Source organism: Onychostruthus taczanowskii, unplaced genomic scaffold, assembly GCF_017590055.1.
Source record: "Onychostruthus taczanowskii isolate IOZ18803 unplaced genomic scaffold, ASM1759005v1 scaffold48, whole genome shotgun sequence".
Classification (NCBI taxonomy): domain Eukaryota; kingdom Metazoa; phylum Chordata; class Aves; order Passeriformes; family Passeridae; genus Onychostruthus; species Onychostruthus taczanowskii.
Window position 1 is genome coordinate 832332 of NW_024502347.1, and position 26359 is coordinate 858690.

At 37.7% G+C, this 26359-nt stretch overlaps 1 protein-coding gene across 1 annotated transcript in view; it reads left to right on the forward strand.

The window, feature by feature from the left end:
* Positions 1-26359, forward strand: part of CDK19 (cyclin dependent kinase 19) — a 121056-nt gene that overhangs the window by 88947 nt on the left and 5750 nt on the right. The window contains exons 7-12 of the mRNA XM_041414840.1: positions 13167-13310; positions 13572-13641; positions 14812-14884; positions 18553-18650; positions 20134-20212; positions 24863-25129. Of these exons, the coding sequence (XP_041270774.1) occupies positions 13167-13310; positions 13572-13641; positions 14812-14884; positions 18553-18650; positions 20134-20212; positions 24863-25129 (731 nt within the window). The remainder of the gene's footprint in view (positions 1-13166; positions 13311-13571; positions 13642-14811; positions 14885-18552; positions 18651-20133; positions 20213-24862; positions 25130-26359) is intronic.

Consider the following 26359-nt stretch of genomic DNA (forward strand, 5'->3'; position numbering starts at 1 on the left):
AAGAGAAAGGAAAAAAGGTACATGGAGCTGATCTATGTGCAGCTTTAAGGCAAAGAGAAGTGAGTAACAAAATGACAGTAGTGATGATGTTCGTGCAGTTTATTGAGTCCAGACTTGTGTTTTGCTTCTAGCACTATGTGCACTTAAAAAAAGGCCATTTTCATGAGCTGAGCATGCTAGTGAGAGTTTAATTTGAATGCTCATGGTTTTTTGGCAAAAAACTTAAAACATTCTTTTAAGTCTCTGTGCAAGAAATGCAATTTTTATATCTCTTAATATTACACAATTCTCCGGAAGTCCAATGTGTTGCTTTTAGTAACAACTCAGAAATTAAGTGAGATTCTCATCTAATTGCTCTTGAGTTGGAAACAATAATTTAGAAGAAAGGTGATTAGATATAGCAAATTATGGGAAAAAATGAATTATTTTGTATAGCTACTTGTTTTCCATAGCTATTTCCCCGTGTCTTTTGGATAATGCATAACTTTTATTGATTAGTAAATACAAATAAGATAAGGCTAAGAGCAGAGTTTTCTTTTTCAGTTTTGTCATAGTGAGAAATATTTTTGTTTGAATTTACTAGGAAATCATTATCATCAGTTCTCTTCTGCAATGTGCTAACATTGTCCAAGAGTTGCTGCATTGTTCCAATGTTTGCTTAGGTTTTTACTGACTTTGTCTTGATTTAACTTTATTTTAAATATATTTTTTGTAATCTCTCTTCCTTATCTTTGTTTCATATATAATTTAATTATTAGCACTGTGTTCAAAATATCCTGGATACTGTCTGCTATAGTGTCCAATTTGGTTTTATTCTTGTAATAATGCCTTTAGGTGTGCTTGCTTGCATGTAAATAATTCTCATACAAGATCAAAGACTGAAATTGGAATTTAACTTTTGACTTGTTCAGGATTTTTGTCTTTGATTTCTGGACTTGATCTTAGTTACATTTTGTAGGTTCGAGTTTGAGGGAAAATTACAGTAAATACAATCTGTTTAGGAAGTGCTATATATTACACAAAACAATACATAAGCATATTTTATTATTTTAGATATGATTTTTCAGTGATACTTGTCCTTTATTTAGTTTGTCTCTTCCTAGTAATTAAATATTCTACTTTTAATTTATTTCCTTGCAGAACAGATAGTTGTTTATCCTATATATAAAATCATGTTTTAAATAGATGTAGGAATCAAGAAAATACTGTTGTTGAAAAACAGAAATAGCTTTTGCTTTCTGCATGTTAAAAGGATAATAAAAAACCCATGCTGGGGTTTCATGGAGATTAATATTTCATTTCCTGAATTGTGAATGTTTGTAATGTAAGCCCTACTTGTCAATAAAAGCAATATTAATATTAAAAAGTAAATTTATTGATATATTAAAAGTAAATTTATTAAAATTACTATTAATAGGTAATATTACACATGTAATACCTGCTACCATAGTTAAAAGTAACTAACTTACCAGATGAATGCAGATTGGGAAAATTGTGTTGTAGAAGTCACAGTTCATTCTCTATTCCATTACCACAATATGAATTTGTACTAAATTCACTATAGCCTGGGAAGGTTTTCTGCATTTTCAGCATCAAAATTCAAAACCAGAATATGTTTCTCTCTATTCATCAGGTCTTAATACTTTAGCAAAGACGTAAAACCTGCAAATAAAAGTAACTTGAACAAGCTTCCGGTGAAACCAAGTAGCTGCAAAAATGTAAATTGCTTGCTATCATGGAAACTTTAATAAAATTACCAAACAACTAGAAAGTCCAGCAGAACAGAAAATACTTAAAAATACTCTAAATACTTAAAAAACAAGGTCGAGGTAAGTGGCAAGGTATAGTGCTCCTTTCATGTATGGGCAAAGACTTCTGCAGTTTAATTTTAAGGAAACTAAAGCAAATGACTGTGGTAAAGTGAAGGAAAAGTTAAACTGACTTTGAGTTTGAAAGGAGACATTAATCAGAGTGAGTTTTTGCACTCTGGGAACATCAGATTAGAAAAGAATGTTTTAGTAGGTAAAGCAAATAGTAAGAACTCTTTCATCATAGGTTTTTAGGAAAACATGTGGCAGTCTTCAGTATGATTCATTCTGGGGCATCTTGTAGCATATCAAGGTAATAACATAATTATGACTCTTTTTTATCAAGCTGCAGCTTGTATAGTTATCAGTGCTATCAAAAAAGCCTGTTATCTTACCTCTCTTTATCACTTGCCTTAATTAAAGCAATAGCATTTTTGATAAATGGCATCAGATGACTTATAGTATTTTAGATGGTTTGGATTTTGTTGACAAAAAAATTCTTTAAAGTGATCATTCAGCCACCCATTAAGCAAGGCTAAAACACTGTCCTAAATCAAAAAAAATGATGGGCTTGTTTATAGTGAAAAAATAAATCTGGAAACCTGAGAAATCTCAATTTCTTAGGTACCTTTTCGCACCTGTCTAAATTATAGGTCAGAAGAAATGTCAGAAATGGCCGTGTGGTAACTGCACTTACCAGACCAAATGAGACTGAGGTGTAGAGAAACTGTAATTCAAAGCCTGGGTAGTGCACTGTCACCTTATTCTATTGCCAGAGTACCATGCAGTCATGGAAGCTGGAAATGTATGAAAGGTATAAACAGATATCAAAATGCCTTTGAAAACATTTGAAATATCACAGGAAAATATTTGTATCAGAAGGAATGAATTTATAACGAATGCTGGGATCCATCAGTTTCAACAATGCCATTTGACTTCAGGAATAAAAGAGAGGGAAATATCTGGGGTGTATTATGTAGGATTTAGGATGGAAATATGTGCATATGTGTTCCATATTGCCTGTGCAGTGAGTCCCACACATTCCGAGTGCATCAGATGTCCTTACTGTGCATGCACAGATTGTTGGCATGCTGGCCAGCCTGTGGGGCCTCTGGAAATCTTGGAGTGTATAAGAAGGAATGAATTTATAACGAATGCTGGGATCCATCAGTTTCAACAATGCCATTTGACCTCATGCAGGAATAAGAGAGAGGGAAATATCTGGGGTGTATCATGTAGGATTTAGGATGGAAATATGTGCATATGTGTTCCATATTGCCTGTGCAGTGAGTCCCACACATTCCGAGTGCATCAGATGTCCTTACTGTGCATGCACAGATTGTTGGCATGCTGGCCAGCCTGTGGGGCCTCTGGAAATCTTGGACTGATGCCTGAAGCTCTTTTGGTCTCATGTTCTGGGAAGGTTGGAAGGAAAAAAAATAAGACCTATCTGGAAAATCTGAAATGAAACCAGAAATTACAGGTGGGATCAGCCAGAAGATTGAAAACTTTTCAGAAAAAAAGGAAAGGGTAGGTTCCCACCTGTCGTCTGCGGAGCCACAGGAGCAGGGGGACTTTAAAGAATCCATGAGAAATAATTACGAAGAACAAATCCATAGTCAGCATTTGATTGCTGCATAGGAATCCACATTCTTGTTTGTGAGAGGTGATGATTTGAGGAAAGGATTGTGGAAAAACTAGAAAAATAAAGTAAATTAGAGAGGTTTAGAAAGTATTTGTTTATGAACGCTGAAAAGAAAATCTCTGGCTGCACCAAGAAGGAAGCCTTGTTCATGCCCTGGGAAATGTTATACAATATGAGCGGTAATTGGATTCACATGATATTTTGTGGTAAACTTGTTTTGGCATGTGGTAAACTTTCTTGATTTTGATTATCAGAGTTGTTCTTATCCTTTTTCTGAGAGGCAAAATATTTTAATACCAAGGATTAATTGTTGCTCTCTTATCTAGTTATTGCAGGTACTGGATGATTTACTGGTGTTTTTTCTTCTTGCTCTCCAAAATAGCAAAATATGTCTAAAATACTATACAAGCTTCTTCTTTTATTAAACAATAGAAAGCATTTTCTACTACAATAATCTAAGAAATGTAAAGTTATATAAAGGATTATTAGATCACCTAATTAGAACATTTTAAAGCTATATTCGTATTTTGGAAAGCTTGGGATGCTGACAGCAACTAATGGAATATCATCTGCATGATTGTTGCACACTTTAATACATTAACTATTTTGTACTTTAGTTCCTTCCTTCTTCTAACTCCTTTGTTAATCTTGTTTCTCAAATATGTTAACTCTGGAAATAAGCTAGTGGTCATTGTCAATTCTGAAGAGTCTGAGAGGTGTGTAGCAGTTTAATAGCAGAATGGTGACTATGAGAATGGTGCTGTAGGTCTGACCTGTCTCTGCTGGTGTAAAACTAGTGTGGAGCAGACTAAGTTTCATTTCTTAGGACAGTAAGCTGGGTCTCAAAAGACTTGGTTTTAAATACTGATTCAGTCCCAAGGGTTCCATGTAGTTGGCCACATTTAATTTATTCCATCCCTAGTGTTGTTTCATTATCTATAAAATGAGGACACTACTTAATGGTATTGTCCTGAAGATAAAGTCAGTTAAGGATAATAGGGAACTCCAGTACAAATATGCTGTAAATTGATTTTGTTAACTCACTTAATGTTTTATTTGTCTGAGAACCTGGGATGTCGCTTAGCATATGCAATTAACTGAGAAATTTACACATTCTGGCCATTAAAAACAAAAAGGAAAGAAAACGAAAACAAAACCACTAAATCTTCAACACAACTACAATCTGCTAATTGTCCTGATTTGGATTGCTTGGTAAATGAACCTGTAAACTTCCACATGTGGTCACGCACTACTTTTTCTATTCTTATGACTCTCTCCACTTGCAGCACTTAGGAAGCAACATACTGGATGCTTTTGCCATTTTTTTTCAGTATTTTGACAGATTTGCTGCTGTATGATGATTACTATGACTTAACTGTACATGGCTTATTTTAGAGCAGGAAAAATAATATAAAATACTTTAGAAGGCAGAATATCCTCTATAGCAATAGCTTTGAGATAAAAACCTCTTTTGAGCAAGAGGTACCTTCAGAAATCTACACTTAATCCCATGTACAGCAAGAGTCATCAATGATTTGTGGGCCAAAAATCCTGAATACTGGTCATAGTTTTAGTTCCATGTCTTTTTTCCTTCTAACTGTTTTTCACTCCAAGTATCAGCTTTTGTGTTCTTCCAAACTGTTAATTACCATGGGGACTCACATGGACAAGCTTTTTTTTTTCCCTGGTATCTCACTGACTTTGCCCTTTACCAGACAGATGAGCTTTGCAGCTGCACGTTGATTCTCTAACCTTCCTGAGCAACATATACCATGAACTCAGTTTAAAAAAAAAAAATCAGATTTTTTAAAAAGAAAGATTACTTAGGGGGAAGTAAGACAGGAGTTTTTCTTGTGAAAGTTGGTTCCATAAACATGTTACTCTCACTATACTGTGCAGCAATAAGTAGCTTTTAACGTGCACTTCTTGCTACCAAATCTGACAAGTTGGCTCCTAAAAGTTGATTTTGGCTGAAAACCAAATGCCTACTATCCTAACAAGATGCATACTTCTGGTGCAGAGGAGTTGTTTTAGCTGATCCATCAGTTTGATCATCAAGCATAATTACTTCAGCAATTATCAACTGAAACTTTCAACATTACAGCACTGATTGAGTAGACTGGTTTTCAGGACAGGTGTGATTGCTTCACAAGTTGACTTCTTGTCAATAACTGTGATTGACAGCAGAATTACTCTTCACACCAGTTTGTTTAATGTATTATCCAATGGAGTTTTTTATAATTACGCTGGGGTTATTGTCAGTGCCTTACTAGAAATAGTTGTAAGGCTGAAAAGCTTAGTAACAGACATGTTAAGATATTGTAAAGTAAAACACTGTGTTTGGAAGGACAAAGAAGCTTCTCCAGTGGTACTGTCTGGGAGGCAAGGTTTCTTCATGTGCATTCCTCTCCATCAAAAGCATTGATAACTTCTAGAAAAGACTGTCATGGCTTGTGAATTGGAACAGTCCAAGGAAATATTCTTCACAGATGTTCCTTGTTATAACTCAATCTACCAGATAGCAGGGGTTTTGCTCACCTTATGTTAGCTCTGATGGTGCTGACACATTGGATCTATTAAAAAGTTGTAATAGTTAAAGACACCAGCCAAGTGAGAGCACACAACAGAAACAAACTCATGTTCCTCTTTAGTTAGTGTGGAGGTAACCTGCAAAGGGTTCCACTGTCTAAAAAAAAGCTGGTTTATTAAAATATTTTGCATTTAATCAGAAAAATGTATATTTCCCTTTCAAATCATATGTACTGCTTTCTTATTTGCTATTGTCAGTAATTTTTTTCACATGATTTTATGAAATGCAGAGTTGTGCATATTTCCTGAAAAGTTTTGTAAAAACTATTTAACCTAACAGTGGCTAATCTTGCCTGTTCTTTATTCTGTCATCATTACATGAGGAAATAATAACAATTTCTGTATTAGACCTGCCTAATACTTTGCAGTGTAAGAGAGACTTGTGACCTTTGCAATAAGTTTACATACTTCCTTTACTTGCTGCAGTTTGATACTTGGTAGTGGGAAGTAGCCCTGAAGCTACAAAGCTGCCTTTTGTCACCCATTACATTCCTCAGGCTTTTGAAGAGTTGTCACTGAAAGAGCATTTTTCTTTTTTCCCTTGTTTCCATGAAGCTTGCCAGGGTACCTCTTGGACCCTCAGAGGTCTAAGCATGGCTGTTGCTGAAACAAAAGTAGCAGTGTGTTCTTTGCTAAATCTTGGAGATGATTCAGCTATCATAATATTCCTCTGCCATCTCCAAGCACCTAAAGATTTAGGATTAGGGAAGAAGCAAGACTGTAACACCCTTTCCATGCCAGAACTAAACATTGTCCCACTGACCCAATTCCTTGCCCGAAAATGACACCACCTGAGGCTGGAGCCAACCCCAGGTTCTCGAAGGACTGAGAGGAGAAAGAAGATGGAACTGTCACTCTATTCTGCATCATGCAACCATCACTCAATGCTCCTGAGGAAGTTAGCTACTCTGCTGCTAGCCAGTGTAGCAGATCATCTGGTTTATGCAGCAGTAGTCTTGGAGACACAAGTGAGGAGTTAAAGAATTGCTGATGACAATGTGGTATATAGGATTCATGGGTGGGGGGGCAAAGGAGTCTTTGAGAAGACAGTCACTAAAAATCCTTGCAAAAGCAGTATAATGTTGGTGAAGGTTTAGTTCTCAAGGTACTGATGCTGGCAAAAGTCAAATTCTTGTGCTCTGGGATTATAATTGTTAGTAAGATTTCAGCCTTGCTGATTCCTGTCTTCAGGAATCTACACGTTTTAAATACAAGGTTTCATATAGAACCATAAACCTGGAATTTCTAAATTATTGGATGTGAAGTTCTGTAAGATAAGGATTAAGTTCTTTTACAGGATTTTGCTGTTTGAAATAATATTTTTGCTGCATGAAAGGACTACTTAGGGCCCCTGGATTTGTTGCCACTCCCTGTATTAAATCTATTGTACCTGTGTTGTCAAGCTTAGCACAGTAATTTTAGCGTAATTTTGCAAGATAGATAATGTATCTAATGCATAGCAGAAGTCTGAAATTATATAATCCAGGATCTTAATTTAATGATATACTGAGGAGTAGAAATTTAAGTGGGAAAATAAAGTATGTTGATAACCTTGAATACCTCTGTTAAGTGAGCATGTTGAAAGCCTGGACCATTAAAGCACTGCAGAAAATAATTGATTTAAGTGAACTCAGAATTTCAGTCAAGATGCTTTAAGATTTTTAGAGATGTATTAATTGAAATTAATTAATTTGTTAGTGTAAACATGGGAAGAAAGCAATTTAGTTTAAAATGCTAGGGTGAAGGCATAGAGGTAAAAAGAAAAGTAAGGATGGTGCATTTCATTGTTAATTCAAGTTAGTATGGTTTTGCACTTAAAAGTTTTGAATTATCTTGACATTACATCATGGCACAGATGATGCACTTTTGAAATAAAACATTGTTCTTAGATACATGGTTGGCTGTCTGAAAATCCCTCGGATTAGTGGGAGGTGTTGTTTCTATCTGCAGCACAGTCATCTTTGTGGCTTTACAGTGTAAGCTGTTCTTCAGTCAAGGTCCGTTGAAATGCTGTTTGTTAAAAATTGGTCAACATTTCCTAACATCAATGAGTGAAAGCAAATTTCTGACCCTTAACCCACTGACACCATTTTTTGCTTCCCCTTGAAAAGCCTGTCACATGAAAATATTTGTCCCCATTTTCAGTTTTTCATAGAAGGTGTCAAATTTAAAAGGCTGGTAACCACTTCCTCAACCTTCTGTTTTGCTGACTAAAGTTTAAATGAAACACATCAAAATTGGGACCTTAATGTATGAATGGAAGGTCTTTCCCTTGTGTATATGTATAACAAAACATATGTAACAGTCATGTTCTGTTCACCTTACCAGACCAAAGAAATCCCTGTTTAAGGGTATATTATTTTCTTAAATCTAATTTCTAATGCTAAAACCAACATAAAAATTAATAAACTGTTTTTCTATACTATCTCTGTGCTCTTGTGTGTAAAGATTCCAGCTAAGTCTAGAATGTGCTGTTGTGCTCAGAATGAGATGAATTTTTTTTTAATAAGAGGTTATATCTTTTCATTAGACCAATTGATGGCTATGTGAAAAACTTAGACACATTTGCCTGTACAGCCCTATTTTAGGTTTCCAGTTCGTTGGTGTGTTTGATGTCCTTGCCTTGACTGGAAAGTTTTGGAGGATCTTAAGAAGATGATGTAGCTCTTACAGGTGGCCTGAAAAGCCCTGTTGGGGCTGAGGTCTTGCTAACTAGCTCTTGGGTAGCCTGGTTGTTGCATTAGCTCTTGGTGCAGGGAAGCTGTATTCTGCTGTCTGTCCTTCTGCTCTTCATTGCCTTTACCAGCATTCACATGTGTCCAAGAGTGTAGGCTTTGAGTTCAAAATATTCAAAACAACAGGAAAAAAACTTTGGTTGAGTACTGATGCTATTGTGCTAAACCTCACTAATGATGAATTCCTCAGATTGATTGCACCTCGGTAGATGTTTTCCAAGTCTTTACTTGCTTTTTTAAAGAGAATTTTATTAAAGAATTCCATGAGACTAAGAGACTGTTTATTTATTTCTTTTCTTGGATATAGTTAAGAATTATGATGTATTTAATCTTGAGTTCTGTCCTGTGTTCACTGAAAAGTTTTGCTTAATATGCATGGGAAAAGATGTTTCCTTTTATGAGTCAAGGCTATTGCTTAATAAATTGTCTTATTGTCTTTAGTGGTCATACTATTCTTAAAGAATGTTTCCAAGATACTGGAAGAAATACAGAAATTAGATTATTGTTCCATAGAAATGAAAGAATACACAAGCATTTGTCTGCTTAATCAACCCTATCATTGAAACAGCATCTCTTTGTTCTTGCTTCTTGGCTACAGTGCTAAAGTGCAGCAGGACATGCAGGATTTTCACAGCTGACCTGTAAAGCTATTAGAGTCCTAGGTTTTAAAACTGGGACATAGCCATTCAAATATTTTAATTATCTGTGCACACAGGCGTTTATATAGGAAGTCTGTTTACAAGTGTCCATCCATAACTTTTCATAAAATTATGTAGTGTTGTCATAGTGGAAGGGTATTTCAGTGGAGAACAGGTTTGAATGGAACCTGAGGAAGTTGCGTGGTTAAGAGTCACTCTTACCCCTCTTTACAGAGCCAGGGAGCAAAATTGGCTTGCACTGGGATGCAGTGTAAACTTGGGGATAGTGAGGACTTTGTAAGTCTTGGGGCTGGAGGAGAACATCAACAAAACAACGCAGCCCAACAGACAGTAAAAACCTGTTACCTGTTACCACGGATCAGTCCTGAAGCCTAATGACAGTAGAAGAGACTGTAGGAAACAAAACTATCTTTATAGGAACTGTTGTGTTACTCTGGTAAACTTATTAGCATCCTCCCAAGACATCAGGATGGGAAAACATTTCCTCCCAAGATGGGAAAACATTTGGTACCCAGCACAACTCTGTAGGACTTCTGTGTCCCAGTTTTCAGTGGGTCTGGGACATAACAAATGGATCCCTTCAGTAGTTTTAGCTTTGGCTTAGGAGCAGTGAGGCCACTCACCATCTTGATCACTAGTAGAGGGGGGAGGAGAGAATTAATTGTTAGATAATTTTTGCCACTTATTTTGGTGCTTGCTTTTAAAAAAAGTTTTATTTATAATGAAATTTTTATATAACATTATAAGAAGCTCCTTTAGTGCTAGAGGCAGATGATGTGCATTAGAATAATAATACACTATACTTGAAAAATATTACTTGTGTGTTTTAAGGTTTGCTCTGTCAGTGCCCACTACTGAGGAGTAGTAGGTGTTACTTGGAATATATTTGGAGTGGATGTAATAATCATTATTTTTAAGGGTCATAAATGGAAAACCTTAAATGGCACTAGACAAGGACTTTTTCCCCATAGTTAGACCTAAAACTTGTATTTTGTTGACTACTGTGAACAGTGTAGGAGATAAATACCTATTAAGACTGCTTGTATCTGTGAAGTGTTTAAACTTAGCAGAATTTAATGAAGCATTCCTGCTAGAAAAAGTGCCACATGTGGTACACTATTTTTGCAAATTATGAATGTTTTTTAGAAGAAACAAACAAAAGGACTAGTTAACCTTGGAAGAAAATCATTAACTGTGAATGGTATCAATATATGCCAAGGATGTGTTCAAGATCAGGTGACATAAAAGGTTCATGAAGAGAAGACCCTGACCTGCGTGACCTGCATGGCTGCAAGGCCTTCTCCATATATTTAATCTTTTCTTACATAAATTAAAGCTTCAGGTTTTCTGTACCAAGTCTTTTGGGTTACTTTATATTAGTTTTTTGGAGATGAAGAATATCTGGCAGGAAGCATAAAGGGTTTAACCCAAGCATATGAACTGCTGGAGAATATAACAGTTGATCAAAGTTAAAGTAGTCTCATGTTTGACTTGCCCAATAATGCCATTGCACAGAAAATGATAACACCATCTAGGGAGTTTCCAGTGTTTATACAGGTGTAACATCCAGTTGGTACAATGGTTGTCTTTCTGAATTCTCAGAGGGTTTAAAATGCACTCTCTGTACACTCTCTGCACTCTCACACAGTGCAGGTAATGAAGGAAAAACAGTTTTGAAGTTTGCTGTGTCACATCAGGGAGATTTCCCAGTTGAGTTTTGCTTTCAGGGAGAATACTAGATTACTAGATTTTACCTTATTTTTTCATTAAAAGGAAAAGGTCAGTCTGGATAGAGCAGTTAATAATGTAATAATGAGTAGTGGCCTGGTCTCTCCCTCACAATGTGATGGACAGTGAGCACTGTAGAAAGCCGTGAAAATTAAGAGAGCTGCAATTCTTTTAGCCTCTAGATAAGCCATCTCCAAAAGGATTTGCTATCATATGAAAATGAGTGAATAGATACAGTTAAATGAAGATTCCATTCTTCAATTAATAAGTAATTTCCATTCTGGAGTACATAATATATGCCTACTACCCAGGCAGCAATTGTGATTAATATGCTGCATTAGTTGCTTGAGTAGATAAAATCTCAACAGCTAAAGATCTTGTTTTCATGCAGATAAGGCTAATAGGAAAATCAAAGGAAGATAAAACCTCGAGAATGTGATGTAATGCACAGAGCAAGTTATACCCTGTCAAAACTGTAAAGTCTGAATGAAATGTTATCAGATTTTCCTGTAAGGGAGGTTGGAAGAAAGGGCTATGTATTGGAACACCTCAACACACCTGTCCCATGTTGGAAATAGAGCTGACCAGGTCTGGCAAATAGAGTGTGATGGCTCATTTTTTTATTTCCTACATAAGGAGAGCAGTGCTTTTTCTTAAGGACACTCTGTGTCTCATAGGCAGCATGGGCCAAACATCACCATTGTCAGCAAGTGGAGTTTGGAGTCTCAGATTAATTGCAACAACCAAGAGACTTTTCTTAGTGTTTTCTTTAGTCTGAATTCAATAAACTAAATTCTGGTTAAAGAATTTTGTATCTCTTAGAATTATACATTAAAGTTAAATTGCTTTTTGTATTTGTTCTGTTAAAATAGAAAAATAAAAAAGTTTTCCTAGGTTCATCTAATTTAACTTCAGTTACTACACAAGTCTCCACACGCTTGTATGCAGCAGACTATGCTTATTACTAATCTGTTCTCAACACCTTTTCCAAGGTTCTTTACCCAGTATCCCAGACACACATTTATCAGTGTAGCAAATCCTTAAATCCTTTTTTTTATTATTGTTTTGAGTTTTTTTGGATTTGTTTTTTTTTGTTTTTTTGAGCTGATAACAAATTTCTTCTCACTGGCAAATTCACACTTTCACTGTAAGATGCATAGTAAACCATTTGGGTCGTACAGAACACTAAGATGGGTGGTCATGAGCAGTAATAGAATGCATACATGTAATCTGAAAAACTGTTCTCTTGTAAATTAAAGTTTTGGTCCACAATAGATTTAATCTAAAAAAGCATATTAATGAGAATTTTATGAACTAGAAGTGGGTTTTTTTCTTTCAGTATATAGAATCATTAAGGTAGAAAAGATCTCTAAGATCATCAAGTCCAACTGTCAGATATCATGCTGTTGTTTTCTTTATGTATGCGAGACGTAGATGAGACAGTTAAAGTATTTTTGCAGTGGGAGTTGGTTGTCAAGTAGGATTTTAATTTTTTCAAAGTTTAGTACTCACTCTTCTACACTTGATTAAAATTAGGATCCTTTTTTCCTCATTTTAACTAGCTTGCACCATTTGGTTAAACATATGAGCCATTAGTCTTCTTCTTAGTATCTATTTGGTTATCAATTATCTGTTTGGAATTGTTCTGAAATATGTGGTAGCAGTATTATTTCAATGTGTCTTTGTGAGGAATAATCTTTGATAAACTGAATGCCTTTTAAGCTATGTTGTAAGCAAATATTGTGTAGGTTTCTGACATAACTGTGAATATTTTAAGTGCTGGACTGCCACTGTACAAATTGGCTTTTGAGACTCTAATTTTGGTTTATAGAAAGCATATGTCCAGATTTTACCCTTTTTAATGTATTATGTTAATGCATTGTTTTTAAATGTGAAACATTTTGTCTTAATGTGGTTATACAGGTTAAGAAATTATGCAGAAACAAAAAACAGAGCAACTGAGTACAGCAAATTTTAATTAATTATTTTGCTTCTTTTGTAGATATTTGGGCAATTGGCTGCATATTTGCTGAACTATTGACTTCAGAACCTATATTTCACTGTCGCCAGGAGGACATCAAAACAAGTAATCCTTTTCATCACGATCAGCTAGACCGCATTTTCAGTGTAATGGGATTCCCTGCAGGTAATTTATTTTTATTAAAGCAGCAGACATAACGCTAGTGAGTTGTTTGTTGTTTTTTTCCTAAAGGAAATTACTAGTTGTTTGTATAGTTACGAAGAAACTGTCAGTTTGATGGATTTGGAAATGCTGGCAATTAAAGAACAATAGCACTGGCCAACAAACAGGAAGTCAAAAAACTCCTGTAGTTATTTCTTCCTGAGTATTACTTAACCTACAAGTTCAGAATGGTAACTGCTTTTTCTTTTTTCCACACTACCGAAGATAAAGACTGGGAAGACATAAGGAAGATGCCAGAATATCCAACTCTTCAGAAAGATTTTAGAAGAACAACGTAAGTAATGATCACATAACAACAGTTCTTTGAATGTGGAGGAGGCAGAGATCAGCTCCTACACTCTGACTTCTTGGGGAGGGGATTTTGAAGTATTTGGGTTCTAACACCATGGCTGTCTTGTTTGAATAAGCTGGTTTACATGAGTGGTGTTCTCTCCCTCAGCTGCTTGCTAAGAACATCAACTGAGTGCCCTCCTCATTTCTCTAGAAGGGATTGCTATAAATGTAATTTAATCTCTGGCAGGCACAGACAAATAAGCTTCCTTAACCCACTTCTATTACATATTCAAGATAATGTTGTTCATTTTGTGTGAGGAAGAATAGGGAAGCGCTGGTATTTTTGACAACTAGATACATGGAGGCAGAAAAGTATTGGACAGAAATTTCTATTGCAGGTGACATGTTCAATAGATGGCAATTCAAAGCCTGTCATGGATCTGAGAATTTTCCACTTTTACTGTTTCCTGGTGCTTTGGCTAAATTATCCAAGTGGTGATAACAGAGCTGGTAAGGAGTCACATGGACTCCTTAAAGTAAGGTAGAGGACATGGATTTGGGAGTTTTGGATTCTGTTTCCAGCTCTGACATGGATTAATTACACTGGCTTTACACAAGATATGAAGCTTCTTTCTTTTCAAAATGGCTGTAGATGACCTCTGGAGCTGGAAATTAAAGGCAAGACACATGTCATAGGTATTTAGGGCAATTTTGAGCTTGGGAGCTGTAAGGACTATATGGTTTTCTGGAGGCTGGGGAGACAGAATGGTGATCTAACTGCTCTGCCAAGTTCTAACCAGAAACAATAGCTTAAATGCTGTGCTGGGATGAGCTGCTGAATGCTTTCTGTGACAGAGTTGCTTTAGAAAAATATAGTATAAACTTCAGGTTGTGTCTCTGTCATTGTCCTTATCAACAGCTTATCCACATCCTATAAAAGTTGCATGTTTCTTGGAGATAGTCTTTACACAGTTGATAGCACTCCTGTTGGTGAAAAACACACTCTGTGTGTGCAACTGCTAGATAAATATCTGGCATGTCTTCTGATAGCAGTTCTTTTTACAGTTTACTTCCTGAGGGTTGGGAGATGTTTCTGTGGTCACTTGATAAAGTGCCATGTTTTTAATGCACTGTTATTTCAGACATGTTTTTCTTTAACTGTATTTTTCAGATATGCCAATAGTAGCCTCATAAAATACATGGAGAAACACAAAGTCAAGCCTGACAGCAAAGTTTTTCTTTTGGTAGGTACATCTTGAAAATTGCTATGATATAGGAATGAAATTGCATTTCTAAGGGTAATATCTGTGTCTGTTTTCCTATCTCACTCTAATGAACACCAATATTAAAGAAAGCTATTTATCACTTACTGGCCATTTTTGAAATGTGTTTTCATACACAAATTGCTTAAACTGTTGGAATTGAAGATCTGATAGTCTTCTCTAATTAAGATCTGCAAGACATTTGTATACCCAGCCTTACCTTTAGGTCTGCTGTGCAAATAAGAGAGGGAGTACAATGTGTGTCTTGATTCTGTATGGCTTCAGAGACCTAAAGAGCCCCCAAAAGCTAAAGAGTTATGTGAAGAAAGGGAAGAGGAAAGGAGAAATTTATTTCCTGTAGTAATTTGGTTTTCTTTCTCTTCCCTCTGACAGTAGTCCACCACTGTTCTGAGGATGATTCTAAACAAAATCCCTAAACATATATTTGCTGGTTGCCTAGTTGAGTCATCCATTGTAGGCCAACACAGGGTTGCTCTGTCTAATACAGCATAATTGCTGGATGTCTCTGTGATGACTTTGTGCTGTCTAAATTTAGGAATGAAGTTCAAAGTGACTTTGCTAATGTTGTGTACAGGGAGCTCTGTAATGAGGCTCTTAGTACAGCTTGACTTTCAGTGGTCTGTTTTCAGTTACAAATGCAGTATGGCAGTCATCTCTCTATGTCCTGGCAAAGATTTGCTCTTTGACTCATTAGTGGCTGCTGGATGATGGCACAAGTAGCTGTGCAAACAGAGTAGGTTGGTCCCAAGTGGGTGGAAGGGAAGAATTTCCATAAGAAGAGTGAGACTTGAAGAAAAATGAATTAAAATTTCTTAAACTCAATTTACTGGGCACGCATTGGAATCACCTGGAGGGTAAATCTAACTGAAAAGACAACAATTGTAAGAGAAATCATTAGTTAGCACATGAATTTCCATGTTTTCCTACCAAAAGTGGAATCCACCAGAAAACTTGCTTGCTGTCAGCTTATATTACTAATTTCCTAAGGCTGAACACTGAGCTGAGAATCATCTTCGTTGGGTTGGCTGCTTTTCCTGGGGGAAGTATTAACCAGATCTCTGAAGAACAACAAAACCAACCATACTTTGCCCTTCTTTCTGAACATTGTGACAAAGACTTAGTTCTCTAAGTAAGGTAGTTTGTTAGATCTTTCTCACAGTTCAAGGAGTGAATAAGGGTGGTTAATGATCAGATACAGAGACAGAGGCTGATCTCAAATAGGTCAGTCTCCCAAAGCTCTGAATAAGAATGTCCAGGAGTATGGACTGCTTTCCTGGTATCTCATTGCTGTATATTGGAGGTGAAGCAGACTCCCCAGAATGCCTTCTTCATATCCAAGGTAGTTAAAGAGATGATCTCCATCTTGCAGGGTGACCTCTGAAGACATTTGCTTTGTAGCAGTCATTGATTGAGACTGTGCTAATGAGTACAGGAAGTGGATCATGGGGAACAGATGGCATCAAGTAGATCAGTGCAGGATAGCAAGTGACTCTTGACAAAGAGAATGATATTATGCCATTCTGCTGATTGACACTGAATGATAATGTCTACATGAAGGGCAGAATGTTTTCCATTCAGGACGAGGCGTCTGTTTCTTGCTGTCCTGGAAAAGTTACAAGCATAGTATTCATAGCTGTCATGTCAGGCCAGTGGAGCCTAAGAGCTTGAGACCTGCTGGGAAGTACGAGATTTTGATGAAACCTAGTCTCATTGGTTTTGTTTCCTATGTTGCCTTAGCAGCTGCTGCCCTAAAAGCAAATTGTCTCCATACTTTTTTTTTTTTTAATTCATTTTCCCAGAAGCTACAGATAATCAGAATTTCTCAAAGAAGTTGGTTCACAGTAGCATCACCAATAGGAAGGTTATCTTGCTGGGAGCGATATTGTGTGTGGTATTACTTGGAATGGGCTAGCTGACTGTATCCTCAGGAGTGAAGCAGGAATGCTAAGGGAAGGAGTCCAGTGGGCAGAGGCTGATGCCCTGTGCTCTTCTGTCAACGATGACATCTGGTACCAAAGATCAGGAGTGGCCTTGTACCGATTATACATTATAGTCTCTACAGGTCGCTGTGGAGGAACTGGGAAATTTGCATAACCTGTATGGAAATGGAGCCAGAAGCTGCTCTATCTGACAGAAAATTTTCATGTAGGGAAAGGTGATTTGAAGTAAAGATACTGAGTACCAAACTGTTGTCTATATTGTATTGCGTGAGGTCACTATGTAGAGAGCCAACATATCATTAGATGTTCAGTTTGTGAAGATGCACAGAAAAAACCCTACAGAAAATGTAGGGTTAAGAGTTATCTCACCACACAAAAATACAGTAAACAAGTGCCCATTCAAACCCTCCAGGTGTATACAATACAGGAATAGCTTGAGGTGTAGCTTTAGGCAAGCAGCAGAAACCCATTCAGGAGCTAGTTGCAAATGAACAGATGGGTGGAGAGACAGCCCAAATGGCTCTGTTTTGCTGTGAGTCTTTTGAGGCCTGTGGCCCATAAAGTATGTGAACAAGAAGAGTTAGGAAGGAAATGGCAAAAGTATAGAGAGTTTTGAGACCTTACCTATCAAGTAGGGTTAACTACAACTATTGAAAAAATGATTCCTTGTATTTCCTTTCTTGAGAAGGGTGAGTCCTTTTACTTGAGGCTATTTGCTTTAACATATATATATATATAGAATATAGAATTGTGTGTCACGTTTTTTAATTTATTGGAATAAAAAGCCCCAAATACTCATGCCAAAATCACATTCTTTTGTTGAATATCCAGGCAGTTTTTGTTGGAGACCTGAAAGAGAGTTTGAGCTGAGATGTCCTTGACAGAAGGAAATTTATTTTCACTGCTGGCTTGAATTAAAAGAGTATTGTATGAGAGCAGGATACTGTATAATGTGGGCACCCAGATTTCCTACTGTAAGTTTATCAGAATGTGATAAATAAGTAACTATTTTAAATGATGTGAAATTCCTATTTTATACTACTAATATATTGTAATCCTCTTTTAGCCTGCTGCAGTCAAAAGCATTCTGGTTAATAAATCTGAGCTTGTTTTCCTCCTAGCAAGGAACAAAGGTTGCTAGGGAGGGTCTGTTCCTTCTCATTTTGGTACCAATTACAGTGGGTTTGGGAGCTGCATGGGTAGCAGAGTGCTCTGATTCTGGAATGTTGCCAGTACAACAAATGAAGATTTATTGTTTCTGTCCCTAAAGTGATATGGAGACTCCTGGTCATGTTCAGTCCATTCTGACACTTTTTCCCTTTTGTGTCAGTAGTGTAGAACAGTATAAAAGCTGTACATGCACCACAAAAAGCTATTATTTAAAAATAATGTTTTATAAACCTGTAATAGCTAAATTTAGCATTGCTTTAGTGCAGTGGTTCAGCCTGAGCAACTAAGACTGCCTGATACACTTAACTGTTTATTACGTGAGAAGTACTTCACAACAGCCGTACTTTGATGGATGTGCATTGTAGCTCTTGGGAACTTTTTGAGCAAGCGATGCTGATTTAGGCTTGTCTGGACAAGCCAGACATAATCTAGCAATCTACAATCCAAGACATACAAGTCATAGTTTGAAAAATGATAGTTTGATAAGCTTTTTGCTATTTTTATTGTTATGCTTTGCAGCTTCAGAAGCTTCTTACTATGGACCCTACGAAGAGAATTACCTCAGAGCAGGCTTTGCAGGACCCCTACTTTCAAGAGGATCCTCTGCCTACATCAGAGTATGTATTCCCTCTTCTGTGAACGTCTGGGGTGACTTCTCTCTGCTACATGCTAGTCCCTGAAATGACATGACAACTGAAAAATTCACAGGTGCATGTGTCCACAAGAAGTAGAAGCTCAGCCATGCTCAGTAGAAACTATAAGAGTAGTACAGAAGTGTCTGTATCTACTGGTGCCAGAACTGAGTGATCATGAAAAATAACCCAGTAGCACTGTAGTATTGCAATTCTGAACATACTACCAAAGCCAGAGTGACAGCATTACTGCAGCATTTAGTAAATCAATCTCTGCCTCACACAGCCTCACAGAGCCCTGTTCTCCATTGCCTGGTTGATTGTGCCTCTCCCTAGGAGTGGTACAGTTCTCTGACCTACAGCCCATTCCCATATCCTCTTTTCCCAGGCTAACAGTATGAGAAAAGTGAAGAGATAAACAGCTGCCTAAAATCCCACAAATCCCTTGTTCAGAAGGTTTGAGAATACAGAATTGATATCTGTGTATTTTGTTGTCATGAAAAGTTCAAATGACATATTCAATTCCAGCTGGCAGACTTTGTCAGTTTCTCTTCCCAGTTTTCAGAAGCATGGTGGTGCATAGCATTATGATCTATGAACTTGATGCAGGTAGACTTCTACCTTTGCTTTCACTGTTTCCTCAACTAGCAGGCAGCACCAAAAGGAGGGAACAGTCACTGGAATGAAAAAGGAGTCTAGTTGAGACTAGTTGGGTTTTTAAAATTTCTTTTTGCTACATAGCAACAAGATTAAGAACTGTTTACACCCTTTCAAAAACCACATCACGTTGATTGTATTCTGAATGTTGGCACAGAAATGTAAGAAATTGATACTGGTCAAGATCTACCAGTAATTTTCTGCTTAGTGTTTATCTGATGCTATCATGTGGAGAACTGTAGCTCCCAATGGATTACAGGATAACATTATGATAAGGTCTCTGTCATAAACATTAAGGAATGTTCCAAATTGCTTTGGTCAGATGAATTTAAAAATTATCTTTTTTTTCCTAAACAAGACCTGAGAAGCTTAGTGAAAGTAACTCTGCAGTTGTGATTGGCAAATGTATTGAAGCCTGTTGTAAGCCAAGGCAGGCTCATAAGACACTAATACTCTTTGGATCAGTCCCTTTATTCAGTGAGCCATGCATGTTCCAACTGGGTGTTGTGGAACCTCTGACACTGTGTTTGTTCATTTTACCATCTGGATCAACAAGTGGTCGTTCTGGCATTTGGGCATGTTCAACCATGCCATGATTTCTAAATGACAGCCTTGTGCCAACAGCAAATACATCTGCCATTACAATCAGCACCTATCTTGGGTGCTCACACTGCCACTCACTTGTGGAAACATGATTTGTCAAATACAAGAAATGAAGTTATGTTATACGCACTTCTTTTTAACATAGCATTAAGTAAACGTATGCCATGTGTACGTATTTGTGGAGTGTTTACTGTTTACTGTGTTTCAGTGTGTTTGCTGGCTGCCAGATTCCTTATCCGAAAAGAGAATTCCTCAATGAAGATGAACCTGAAGAGAAAGGGGATAAGGTACAGTAAACTCCTTGTTTGGTTGGGGCTTTTTTACTTTCAAGTATGCAATAAGAAAGCATCATGGTTCCAAATGAAAACTAATGAAACATAGAGTTAACAAAAATGTGTTTCCAAGTCAAAGCTCTCTTAAAACTGCTTCTCAGACAGTTGAAAAGTATCAGTTGCCTTGGAGTGTCTCAGGTGGTATCACCAGCATGGTTTGCCCTGACCTGTGGGGAATGAGCTGGATGGGCTGTTCTGTCAGCTGTGGCCTGCTCTCAGCTGCTGTCGTTCCAAGAAGACCTTGCTACCTCCTGCAGCATCGCATGATGAAAATGTGTTGTGAGCACACGAAAAGAATGGCATTTTCATTGTATGACTGGCATCCATCCAGCCATTTGAATGGAGATGGCTGTCGGGGTCTCAAATAAATAGTGGCAGCCTGCTTCTGGCACTACATCAGAACATTTCATCCATCTGCATGCAGTTTCCTGATCATGTTGTAAGGGCCCTCAGACAAAGGAGTAATAAGGATTCTGAACTGTTCTGGTAGCAACAATCTGCTCTGAATATTCTCTTTTCCATAGCCCCATAGACATGAGCGAGAACTTGTTTGTGTCCTTAATAAATTCTGGGGTGTTTGCAACATAATCTGCTCTGCTTGGTGCGTGTAGCTCAGCTGTGCTGTGTGACCACAGCGATTGTCCCATAGTGCTGGGAAGGCCAGACAACGGTGCTACAGTGTAGGAAACAGCGTGTTGTTTTCATGGACCAGGGTACAGTGAGGCACCAACAGTGATGTATAGCTGACCAAACGTGAAGAGAACAGTCTAGAACTGCAGTTGTCTGAGGACTACGTGAGAAGGGCTGTTGTCTTTCAGAGAAACCATTTGATGACATGAATATTCTGTTTTCAATTTTCTGTGTAGCATGACAAACTAGCTGAGTTTAAACCTACATTTTAGAGAGAAAATTTTGTTTTCAGAAGTGATATTGCAGCTTCTTCTTTACTGAGAACAAGTGGTGGTATCCATGATTTTTATGTCCAGATAGTTTTTTCCAGAGGAGGAAACAGACCCCTGAGCAAAAATAAAATTAAATTTATGATACTAATTTGATTGTAATCTAGTTACTAGTTTTGTTTCAACTCTCATAGTCTCAAAAAACAAGAAGAAACCTTATGAATTAAAATTACTCTGCCTTTTTTATATTTAAGTCAGTGTACTTGAAAGGAAACATCTGTCTTTTCCCTGGGAATGTTGCAGGGGTGATGCCAATGGCATGTTTATATTTAAAACAGCCAATATGTAAATGGTCTTTGAGATTGTTGAGGACAGTTAGGTATTTATGCATACTCCAAATTAAACTTTTTCTTTTTTTAGGCCATTTAGGTAATACAGGTCCCACATTACTCATTGAATTTGTGATATGGTCTTTGAGATTGTTGAGGACAGTCAGGTATTTATGCACACTCCAAATTAAACTTTTTCTTAGGCCATTTAGGTAATACAGGTCCCACATTACTCATTGAATTTGTGAAAATGTGGAGGTAAAGGCTATTCTGAAAGTTGAATTTGTTCCATGTTTTGTTGCTTTATGATGCTATTGTAAATGAAAGGTTTTATTTTTTTTAGACTGGTTTGTTACTGGTTTGTTTTTAAAACCGTAAATATCTGTACAGTCATTTGGAAACCTGGAGAAGTTGTCTCTGTTTATTTGGAACTTACATCTGAATTAAATAAGCATTTAGCATAAGCATCCATTCTTCAAAATGGTTACTTGTTAGTTAGCAAGACTAAAATAAGGGTTTGTAAAACAAAGTGAAAAAATATTTTTTTATCATTCAAATTCTGTTAGGCAAGTTTCTGCTAGGTTTTTTTCGAGGTAGGACTGAAATTTCATTTTTGTAATTTGTGCCTGAGAGGTGAATTATGGCAATGGGTTGCTAAGTGTAGACCTTTCATGAGTTTAGTCATTTAGGAACTGCCATGAACCAGACTGACCTGAGGACAAGGTTTTTGCTTGTCAAAAAAAGCCATTTTTGTGCAGTTAGGTGGTGCAGCCAGGCCCCAGCTGGAGACTGACAGAGCAGGTCTCAGTCTCTAGCCAGCAATAGCAGTAGCAGTTCCACACAAGAGCAAACTCTCGCTAGTCAACTAAATTTTGTGCTAAAACCCGAAGTACAAAACCTGGGACTTAAAACAAGCTCTTGCCTTTAATTGAGAGAGTCCCTTCAATATTTGCTTACATAGTCAAAATTGAAGTTTTTCAGCTCACACAATAGTAACTACCTTAGTTGCATCCGAACACTCCTATGAAAATGCAAATTTCAGAATTCTAACACAAACAGTACCTTAGTTTTTGGTGTTTTATTTGTGCAAGTGAAGATCAAACCATTATGGAAATTAAATTGCTTCTTGATAGTTTGTTGTGTTTGGTTTTTTTTTTTTTTTTACAAGCTAGTTTGATTAACTTTTTAGATTACTAAGGTCTAAATCTCCCAGGAAATAGAATCTGACTGAGATGGGATTTGACAGCTACATGCAGGAGGATACATTATGGGTTTTGCTAAATGTGAAATGGAATTTCAGGCCATCTCTTAAGTCCTTGAAGATGCAAGTCTTCTTTGTAGTCTTAAATGAATACATCACTGCAAATTGTGTTGGAATGTATTTTGTGTCATGAGTGGCATAGATGCAGATCTTTTATGTCATTTATCTGAGGTAACTAAAAGCCTCAAGGTGAAGGGGACATCAAGAATTTTCTGCTAGTGGCAACTGGTTGTCATAATTTCTGAGAAATTAATAAAGTAAGGTTTTAATTAAATGGCTGCCATACTAAAGCTTTGGCCATTATATAACCAGATATTCTAGGAAAACAATGTTCCCTACAGTATGTTAGGAGAAGGATAGTAAGGCTTTTTAATTCAATCCATGTCAGTTGAAGGTTTTTTTCATGATGAGCAAGTGACGTCTTTCTCAGAATTGTAACCATGGAGGACAGAGTTGCACTCAGTTCATTTTCTGACCTTCCCTCCACTTCCTCAAATACTCCTTTTAGTCTATAGCCTTCTGAAGCCAGAAGAGCTCTCAATATCTTTTGTTCTTCTGTTCATCTTCTTAACCTTTTTTTCCCTTCTGTGACACTTTTCTCTGTTTATTTTCCTTCTAGGAACCAGTGTCATCTTAATTATCTAGCTTATCTTCCTTTGCTAGTCTCCTCCTTCCCTTGCCAGATTTTTCTTTTAGCTGTTTCCTCCTCTTTTGTCTTCAACATTTATGGTTTATTTCTGATAAAGAAAGATTTTCTGACCCTGTCTGTTGTGCACTGTGCTGGGCCCTATTCCCAGTACAGCACTCTTCACAAGGTGCTTAAAAGCACAGGAAACCGAAATAGTAATGAAACCTGGTTTTGGTTTTGCCACACAATTTCCTCGCAACCAGGAAGACATGATAAAATTCCTTTGGTCTCAATGTGCTTACCCTTCTGGCAGTAAGTTACCCTGCTGTCAGCCTTCTTCAGGTGAAAAGTGATAGTTTGAAACATGGTTTTAATTCTGCATTAACAAGGCCATTGAACCACTTAGAACAACTTATTGTGGGTTCCCTATGTCTGCCACCGAGCACTAGTGAAATTCTGTCTGCTTTGACTTACTTCATTAGGTGATTACTGCTTTTTAAAGGGTTCCTTTAATCCACTCCTAGCACCTGGTGTCCTGTTTTGGAAAAGACAGGCATCCACTAAGAGAGGCAGGAGCCTTCCTTGAAATGGAAAATGTAAACTCCCTCCCTCTGATTTAATATAATTTTTGAAATTAAGAGGCTCTCAGGCAAAGATATGGGAATAGGAATAACAGTTCTTTACTAGGAAAATTAAAAATACAAATGCAATAGTACAAACAACAAAAAAACCCCCACTGACAGAGTTAGAACACGACCTGACACCCTATGGGTCAAGGTGTTGGTAGCAGTCTGATTAAGTGGTGGCTGCAATCCTCCTGGAGTGACAGGCGGGGTTATGTTGAAGCAGTGATCATGTAGAAGAGTGTAGTTCTTCTCTGAACATTCAGTGGTGGTGTAGATGGGCCTGGTCTTTCTCTGAGAATCCAGTGGAGAAGAAAGCTCTTAGAATCCAGTGGAAAAGGCTGCCTGTGGTGTTCCATATCCCAGATTATATCCAGGTAGGAATGCTTGGCTCCTCCCCCTGGGTGGAGCATCTCACAACGTGATAATTTAACTTTATCAGTGGGACTCAATGACCCATTAACAGATGATCTCCCCCAGGGAGGATTGTTTGTGGAAGAGATAAAGATAAACTGCCCAATTAAAAGAAGACAACTGCTCCTCCTCTAACAGATGATAATAGCATACACAACCTCACCCACATCTTGCAACCCAGGACACCTGGGTAGCTGTAGGAGGCACTAGACTGTCTTTCCAGTTTAAGTCCAGCTTGTTTCATTAAAAAATCAAAATGACCACAGGTGGGACATCCCACAGGTGTGCAGGTCTATATTGGAGGTGAACTTCTCCCAGCACTCAGCCTTGCTGTGTTTTCCCATCACACAAGGGTCTGTCTCCTCCTCGGTGACACTGGGGTTGGCAGCTCCATGAAGCTCACAAGCCTTGCTCAGAGCAAGTGACCGTGTTGTGTTGCTTCTTCCCTCAGAATCAGCAGCAGCAGAATCAGCATCAGCAGCAAACAGCACCTCAGCAGCAGGCGCAGGCAGCGCCGCAGCAGCCGCAGCCGCAGCAGCAGAACAGCAGCCAGACCAACGGGACGGCGGCGGGCGCCGGCGCGGCAGGAGGGGGCGCGGGCGCGGGGCTCCAGCACAGCCAGGACTCCAGCCTCAACCAGGTGCCTCCGAACAAGAAACCACGCATAGGGCCTTCAGGCGCTAACTCAGGCGGGCCTGTCATGCCTTCAGATTATCAGGTACCTCTGGAAATTTTGCTGCTTCTGATACTGTAGGGCTGAGGGCCAAAATGTCATTTTTCCCCCTTCCCAACTGCAAGGACAGACCATGTTTTTAATGAATTTTTGATGTAACCTGAGGCATGCTGAGGTTTTGTTCTGTGATTAGTAATTTTCAATAGAATACCAGTTTGAGTTGTATCTACTGCACCCTGTAAAGTGTTGAGGATTAGTCCACTCCAGGAAAGCGCTTAAATATTTGCTTAACTTAATATTTTAGAGTAATCTTGCTGAAGCCAGTGGATGTAAATGTTGCATTGCGTCAAGGTCAGGATACTCGAGTCTTGGCAATATTAAATCCCCTGTGAGGCGCAGATGTGAGACAATGCTGAGAAGAAGGAGCAAAGTTAGAACCAAGCTCTCCCATTTCATTCCTCCTATTATATGGAGTGGTTCTGTAGTTTATTCTGGTATCTTTCTAAGACTGCTTCTAATGTTAAAGAAAAAAAATGCATGTAAGCACAGGAATGACAGTTTGGTTCATCCATTTGATTCATGCCAGAGTAGGGCACAAAGACATGCATTGTTTCTAATGTGACCAAAGTAGAACAGTTTTTCAATACAGTAGCATTCATAAGGAAAAGCAATATCACTGAATATTATTTGAATTTACATACTTGTCTTTGCTTACTAGAATTGTATTTTCCACTGAAAAAGTGACTTCCATTAAATATAGAAAGCATTGCACTTACCAGGATCTTCAGTACTTCAGAGTTTGTACTCTCTGGGGCAGTAATTAGTTGAAAGAAAAAAGAAAGTTAGATATTAAGGGTAAATTTTAAATTATGCTAGGGATTCTGTCTGCTCCTAGCCTCCAATAGGGTCCCACCTTGGAGAATGGTCTTTTCAGGCTGCTTTAAAGTTAAAATAAGTAGGGTTTAAGACACCAGCTTTACAGTTGTCTTGACTTAGCCCTCCAGACCTTCTCCACAGACAATTGATTACTCAGTGCCAGACATATTTCTCCCATTTTTGTTTAACTCCTTTAGTTACAAATTGTCATGAAGGCATTGAGGGCAATTTAAGGGAAAAGACAACTAGGTTTCTTTTCTGAAAAGTTCCAGACAGGCTTGAGGCCTGGACAGATCAGTACATCTGTCTGACTGCACAGTATTTATGGCTGGTTTGCTTTGGTCTGTACTTTGAGGACTGGTGTGCTGCATTTGATGGATATCCATTATAGAATTCTTA